The sequence below is a fragment of the Zeus faber genome, assembly GCF_960531495.2.
Source record: "Zeus faber genome assembly, chromosome: 1".
Classification (NCBI taxonomy): domain Eukaryota; kingdom Metazoa; phylum Chordata; class Actinopteri; order Zeiformes; family Zeidae; genus Zeus; species Zeus faber.
In genome coordinates, this window is record NC_137193.1 from 33,492,402 (window position 1) to 33,500,599 (window position 8,198).

The 8,198-nt window shown below is 43.9% G+C and overlaps 1 protein-coding gene across 1 annotated transcript; it reads left to right on the forward strand.

Moving 5' to 3' along the window:
* Positions 1–3,807: 3,807 nt before the first annotated feature.
* On the forward strand, positions 3,808–7,811 carry paqr7a (progestin and adipoQ receptor family member VII, a). Its single transcript, XM_080011997.1, has 2 exons — positions 3,808–3,846; positions 4,284–7,811. The coding sequence occupies exon 2, from the start codon at positions 4,330–4,332 to the stop codon at positions 5,392–5,394; it is 1,065 nt and encodes a 354-aa protein (XP_079868123.1). The 5' UTR covers positions 3,808–3,846; positions 4,284–4,329; the 3' UTR covers positions 5,395–7,811.
* The last annotated feature ends 387 nt before the right edge of the window (positions 7,812–8,198 follow it).

The following is an 8,198-nucleotide window of genomic DNA, read 5'->3' on the forward strand; positions in this document are numbered from 1 at the left end:
TGGCCATGCCATCCAACCCAATTAGGCCAGAAAATGTGCTCCTTCAGGGAACCAGAACTCAATGACATGTTCTCCTTTTCAGTCAAAGGTTTGAGATGTAAAATGTCAAGCATCCACCAGTTTTGGGTTCAGCTCCCTTGGTTATCTGTCCAGGAAACAAGCTTAAGTGTCTATTTCCGCAGCCAGAGAGGCACGGTCTTGAATTCGATATTCCGTGAAAATATAGGGTTGTGAGGGTGGAATTTCACAGGGAATGTTTTTTCACGCTCTATTATGAAGGCCAGATTACATAAGTAATCAACAAAAGTACCATTTCACCCAGGCATGGACCGGCAACCGTTTTAAGGCTATACATTGTTGTTGTTTTAAATATGCTTGTTTAAAGGTTCCCATGAGGAATGCCATTGCATTCCAATTAACCCTTTGTGGCACAACCCTGTAAACTGTTTAAATTGTGATAATGATTTTCTGTCTTACAAACATAGTACATCTGAGGTTTTTGACCTATTGAGGAAACCAAGATTATTGCAATTCATCCCTCTTTATTTTCTCAATCGTACTACTCACTTACATTATCTTTTTTTAATGGCCGTGTCTGTCTATCTATCTATCTATCTATCTATCTATCTATCTATCTATCTATCTATCTATCTATCTATCTATCTATCTATCTATACAATATACACTGGTCAGCCACAACATTAAAACCACTGACATGTGAAGTGAATAACATTGATCATCTCGGTACAATGGCACCTGTCAAGGGGTGGGATATATTAAGCAGCAAGTGAACAGTCAGTTCTTGAAGTTGATGTGTTGGAAGCAGGAAAAATGAGCAAGTGTAAGGATCTGAGCCACTTCGACAAGGACCAAATTGTGATGGCTGGACAACTGGGTCAGAGCATCTCTAAAACAGCAGGTCTTGTGGGGTGTACCTGGTATGCAGCTGTTAGTACCTACCAAAAGTGGTCCAAGGAAGGACAACCGATGAACCGGGGACAGGGTCATGGGCGCCCATGGACTCATTGATGCACGGGGGGAGCGAGTCTAGTCCAATCCCACAGAAGAGCGACTGTAGCACAAATTGCTGAAAAAGTGAATGCTGCGATGATAGGAAGGCTAAGATAGAACACACAGTGCTTCGCAGCTTGCTTGGTATGGGGCTGTGTAGCTACAGACTGGTCAGAGTGCCCATGCTGACCCCTGTCCACCATCGAAAGCGCCTACAATGAGCACGAGTGTCAGAACTGGACCATGGAGCAATGGAAGAAGGTGGCCTGGTCTGACGAATCACGTTTTCTTCTACATCATGTGGATGGACGGTTTTAGGGTCCGATCCGATCGAGCATCTGTGGGATTTTCTGGAGCAACAAGCCCAATCCATGGGGGCCCCACCTCACAACTTACAGGACTTGAAGGATCTGCTGCTAACGTCTCGGTGCCTGATACCACAGGACACCTTCAGAGCTCTTGTACAGTCCACGCCTCCACGGGTCAGGGCTGTTTTGGCAACATGAGGGGGAGCTTCACAACATTAGTGGTTATTAGCGGTGGCTTAACTGTTGTGGCTGATCCGTGTGTCTACAACAACATGTGGAGTTTTTGTTTTTACTTTTCAAAAAAGGAAGCCTTCCCCAAATGAGGTTAAAAAAGGAAACAGCGCCTCCTTGTGGACATGTCCAACAGTCACCAGAGATGCCTCCCTATATGGCCAAATATGTCACCCCAGGACACCACAGTATGCAGTGAAAAGTCGTGACACGCGGTGATTACGCACAATAAGCTCTATAAGCTCTAAAATTACTAAAATGTGCGTAACGACGCGAGGTGCTCGCGCAGGCGGCCGCGAATATTATGGTTGGAGGTTCAAGTCATGACAGTGATGCAGGAAGTGCGCACACGTTTTGCCTTTCTCATTTAATTACAGTCCATCTTGTCACGGTGTTTTTCTGGTTGCTTCATATCGTGGCTTTTCGATTTCGGGAAAAAAACCCCAAAAAAAACAAAACATTGCAGCGTAGCGGGGAAACTGAATAGAGAAGAACGCCGAGGAGACGACGCTGCGTTCGATAACCCAACCGGGCCCGGTTTTATTTCCTTGCCGCAGCAGCAGCAGCAGCAAACCAGAGGTAGACGTGTCTCCGGTAACAAAATGAACCAGGGTGGCTAACTCCCTCCGCCCAGACACACTTCCACTTAACCCCCAGTTATCCCGCCCCGGGAGAACTTCCTAGCCAATTACCCACTACGGTGAACAGATCCCTCAATAAAACGTTGCAAAACCACAATAGGTAAACAGGAACTTATATCCAGCGTTGCAATATATTACATTGAAATGTGCATCCTGGACAGTCGTTGTATGTTTAATTTTTCTGAATACAGAGTATTCATAACAGATTAGTCGTTTTAGAAACCTCTCAATAGAGGCCTCTACAGCAACGGACAGAGATGAGTCACTAAATAGAGCCACCTACAGGTTAAATGACGCTGTTGCGGCCATTTATGACGGACTGAAAAAACCCAAAACTGAACTACTGAACTACTACTTGGCTACTTATTCGCCAAATAAGTATCGTACTTGAGCGTGCAACGCCGTATTACAGGACATTTTCGGGTACTTGGAAAGGTGGGAACTATTTCAATGTATATGGGATTTGCTTTTAATTAAAAAAAATAAAATAAACGCCCTCGAATCTTGAATCTTGAATGTGTAAATGCCTAAACTGCTTTTTGACATCTTCTTGTCGAAAATATCTGAGTTATCTCAGCCATCTGACAACTGAAACAAAATGAAGTTAGTATTGTCTTTTAGGTGGGTGGAGCAGCATACCCCTCCAACGACATCCAACAACTTCTCTGGAATGATGTGGGTTCCATTCCATTCAGAGCTCCACCTTTGAGGCCCAATTTGGCCATCGGCCAGTTCTGATTATGTAACAGGTGGCAAGTACTGCGAAAAACTGAATGCTGGACTTGGTTAAAAAAAAAGAAATCATTCAGGATTATAATGTCAATTCGGGAGATTGGGGGTGATATTGGGGGGTTTTGTGCAAACTCAAATCGCTGATTTCCTGAAATCGCTGAGATTCTGTGTATTATTGCAGGGATTCTCAACCTTTTTGAGATGAAGGACCCTCAATAATAATGAGACCCCCAATCTGAGAAGACCTGCAACCCTATTGTTCGGGAGATACCAGTGAAACTATGATCAAATAATCATTATTGACAACTATGACTGTTTCGATCAAATTATATGCAAGAATGTGTTCATTAAAGCATGCTGAAAACGATTTATTGTACATCCTCTGATGGTGCTGAATTATATAATAGATTTTTAACTTTTAATCTCTTTTGATGGGGACCCCCTGGAACCTCTTGACGGTCTCCTGGGGGACCCCGGGCTGAGAGCCACTGATTCGCTAAACAGTAACGTGGAGGTGGAGATGAGATTGAGCAACACCTCTGTGTTGACGCATTCCTTTCCTGTGAAGAAAGTGTTCCAGAGGGATCGGCCCTCATTGCTGCTTGCAGCCCTCTTGTTTCTGCGCCCATACGGCCGCACTTAACCAAAGTCAAAAAAACAAAACATTTACAAATATATAAATATATATATTTATCATATTTCTTAAATGTTTCATTAAATATGACCATATTTATGCAGTTTTCTTCCGAGAAATGAGGCACCCTGAAAGATGCAGCTCGTGTGTTGATTTGTGTGGAGGAAGAGACCGCCTTCTTCCTCCTGTCACTGGACACCTTGAAGCCGGGCTGCGGCCGCTGCTTCCCTGCTTGAGCGCTGTGACGGAGGGGGCCGGGGGCTGCTCAGCCCCGAGAAACGCGACAACGGTGGGTGATTCCCTCGAGGAGTGGAGCAAACTGGCAGAACTTCGATGTCTGCGTGAGAGAGAGAAGCCGTAACTGTCCTTCTAAACTGGTGGAAACTTTTTCCGCTTTCTCTCTCTCTCTCTCTCTCTCTCTCACGCGAATTGAAGACTGAACTGAATCAGGTGTGAATTGGTCGATTCAGAGAAACTGCATTTTGTTTTCCATTGGAAGCAAACTCTGTCAAGTGTGAAGATTCTTTTTTTTTTTAATAATTTTTTTATTCTGGGTCAACAATAACACCTTTTCTCATGTCTTGTCTTAACGTTTGGAGACAGTTTGTTACACAAATGTCCTTTTGTTCTGAGGACGTTGGGTACAGATTTTCTGGTGTTCTGAGCTTTTTGTTCGGTCTCCTCTTTAATTCTAACTATTGACGTGTTCCCCTTTCAACATCCCAGGCCTTATTAGTCATCCTTTTTGAGGACGAGTCTTCTGGAGACAATCATGGCGACCATCGTCATGGAGAGAATTGGGCGCCTGTTCATCAACTTGCAGCAGGTCAGGCAAGTGCCGCGCATGCTCACCGAGGCGATGTGCTCCTCGTCCTGCACGCTGAAGGACAGCGAGATCCCCAGTTTCTTCAGAGAGGACTTCATCCACACCGGCTATCGCCCGCTTCACCAGAGCTGGCGCTACTACTTCCTGTCCCTCTTCCAGCGTCACAATGAGACCTTAAACATCTGGACCCACCTGCTGGCATTCCTTGTGCTGCTCGGCAACTTCTGCCGGCTCGCCGAGACTGTGGAGTTTGCCAGGGACCCCCATTCATGGCCCCTCCTCATCCTCGTCTTGTCCGCGATGAACTACACTGCCTGCAGTGTGGTGGCCCATCTGCTGGGGAGCAAGTCTGAAATCTGTCACTACACCTTCTTCTTCCTGGACTACGTTGGAGTGGCACAGTATCAGTATGGCAGCGCCGTAGTGCACTATTACTACGCCATTGAAGAGAGTTGGCACAGGCACATGCAGGGCATCTTCATGCCCACCGCCACTGTCCTCTCCTGTCTCTCTTGCCTCGGCTGCTGCTACGGGAAGTACCGCAACCACAACCTGCCCACCTGGGTGCGTAAGCTTGGTCAGGTGGCACCCTCAGCCATGGCCTACACGTGGGACACCAGCCCTGTATTCCAGCGCCTCTTTCTGTGGTCCGCGACGAGTGAGGACCCGGCGCTTCCGTTCCACCTTGGCCAAGTGGCTTTCTTCCTCTCCTGTGCCGCCTTCTTCACCTACCCACTGCCCCAGCGCTGGTTCCCTGGACACTGTGACTTTGTCTGCCAGGGACACCAGATTTTCCACGTGCTGCTGGTTCTCTGCACGCTGAGTCAGATCCAGGCGTCCTACCTTGACTACTTGGGCCGGAGGAGGCTGTACACACGTCTTCACGGGAGCCACGAGGCTGGCCTGTTTGTGGGCTTGTATGTGGTGACCATCGTGGCGTGTGCGCTGATTGCAGCCTTCATGGTTGGCAAAGTTAAAAGACTACTTTACACCTCGGTCAAGGCCAAATGACAGGTAACAAAAAAAAATAAAATGGTGCAAGAATTAAGTGCCAAAGTATTAATGCTGCCTTAACCTGGATTAAGCGCTGGGCGATAATTTAAAATGATCAATAAGATGTAACATAATATGAGGCTGCAACATATTTTAGGTAAGTTTTGCTTTTAAACTATCATTACCATTTAATGCAATGATTGTAAATTGGACACGATTAGATTTAGAGTTTTAAAGGAGTTATCAGGGTACATCATTATTGTTTCAAATTCTCTACATTGCCCAGCCTTAACCTTGATACTACTTTTTCTAACTGCCTTACTAATAAGGGTGTGTGCACTAGACATTTTTTTTAGCTAAAATTGTGAGGGAAATGCTTTGTTCTGCCATAGTCTTAATTTATTGTGTTCTTTACCACTGATCCGAGGAAAATACGAGCTTAATACTTTACTAGCAAGAGGCATATTGCAATTCAATGCTCAGACATAATAATAATAATAATGATCAATTCCTCAATTCCTTTATTGAAGGACATTGACACATTACCTTGAAAAAATACTCATTCCAATGTCCACCCTGTCACACGGTAATGTAAGCAAATTCAAAGGAAACTGTTGTTGGGATGGCTGCTGTGTTAGGTCACAACAACACCGCCAGTGTTTTTCTTTCGGATTGGCATTCGATCTTTGGCATCTTTTTTTGGTTCAGTATGTGCTGCCTTCTGTTCCCAGTGTGTTAAAAAAATCAATGCCAAAACCTCTAAATGTGGTAAAAAAAAAAACTGCATTTGAACATTCATCTATGAGAAATACCGAACTTTTAATACTATTAAATTGCAATAAGTATGTTGCTATCGCTGTATAAGATAACACTTTATTAATGTATTAATGGTATGAACACACCAGTGTTGCAGCAGTGCGGTTACATTTTGAGGATGACCTAACACATTTTTCACACACTTAGGAGATGGGAGTCACTGTATTGTATTGTATTGAGATGCTGGAAAATGTCTGACAGACATTATTTTCAAGATGGCTATCTTTTTTTAAATGAAAACCTTTTAAAAAGGGTTGTTTTTGATTAATTTAGATGATTATTTATTATGACCATAATCTTTCTTTGTCTGCTATGAAACGAAATGCCTTTCTACGAAATTTATAAGGATTTGCGTTTTCTTTTTCCCCCCTATATGTCTATTGTGTTTCCGAGAGATCGTATAACACAGAACGTGATACAAAACCTACTATTTCACTTCCCAGAAAGAAGGGGAAGAGAAAAAAAAAGCCAGGACAAAGTCATTTGAGGCTCCCTGTCTGTTCCCCCTTCTTAATCCCCTTTCTCTTTGTCACCTGCTTTGGACAGCACTTTGACGCAAGCCGCTGTGCAGAAAAACTCTCATTGGCTCCTGCCGGCAGGTTTCCATGGTGACCTCTAATTAAAGAGCGGATTCTGCATGTAGTTCTTATTAAAGGTGTAAGGGGGAAGGGCTTGTCAGCTGTTTTGCAAACACAAATGCACTTAGAAAGGTTGTCCTCCACGTCTTTGCCACGCGTGTCTACCGTGTGAGTCTTGTCTGTAAAAAGCACTGCCTGAATAACTACCATATCTGTGTTTGCTTACTGTACACATAGGCACACCCTAACACTGTTAACCATTTACAAATGCCATAAATATCTTAGTGTGATATGATTATGATTGTTATATGCAGATAACAGCCTTGGATATGGTTCTTCACTGGTGGGGCCTGATCAAAAACTGGGCCATGGGTATCTCTCGAGTGAGCCCAATTTTCAGATGCTGTGCTTTTATTTTGAAACGTTGTTTTGCAACGACGGCGTGTGGCTGTTAGTGTCATGACCTCACATCAGGAATGTCCCTCACGTCACCCCGTCATACGGCTGCGGGTGTTTAAGTCTAAATAAATCAATACAGAACTTTTCCATGGACACTCACACCTGTCTGTATCAAAGTTAACTGGGCACTGATGTTAACATGCACGAAAGCATTGTGCGTTACTGCACTACTTATTCTGGTAAATAAATGAGACTGGTTGAAATTGTTTTTGGGTAGTGACTTAATGACTAAGCAGAAGTGTGAATTTGTTAATTCAGAGGTTTATGTTTACTTTTAATTTGTAAGTTGTTTTTTTTGGGGGTTATTGCCATTATTCTGTTTTACTGCTTAAATTCCTCAGGTTTATACTGCTTAAATTTGCATGTTTATTTTCCATTATGCTGCCATATTTTGATGTATTAACTGTGATATATATATCCCGAGAGGCTGGGAGCTTCTGCTGTCGCTTTCGTAGTGTGGGTGAAGCGTAAAAGGATGCAAACGGTTCTCCACAAAACTTGATCTTCATATTTTGTGGAGAGCAAAAAAGGGTCAAAATAAGTGGTCACTCAGTGGTCAAAATAACTAGCTTCTCTAACATATTAAACTTGAGTGAGGAAACTACCGAGTGGTGTCTCTCTCCTTCACCAAAACACTCTGCCCCTGCATGCTCTCATGAGGCCTTATATGGTCCACCTGTTCCACTCCCAGTCCTGGGTTCCCTCCTGTTTGGCTGCTTGTGGGGATAGTAGTCTTCTCTTGGAGACTATCTTGGTCTGTAGTCCTGCAGCCAGCAGGAGGGAATGTAGTGTCCCTCTATCACAAAGCCACTACTGTCTGTCTGTCTGTCTGTCTATCTATCTATCTATCTATCTATCTATCTATCTATCTATCTATCTATCTATCTATCTATCTATCTATCTACCTACCTACCTACCTACCTACCTAACTCCCTATCTGTCTGTGTATCTATCTCCTTCGTTATTTAA

Coding starts and splice junctions, on each gene's coding strand:
- paqr7a (XM_080011997.1), top strand. CDS start 4,330: ATGGCGACCATCGTCATGGAGAGAATTGGGCGCCTGTTCATCAACTTG.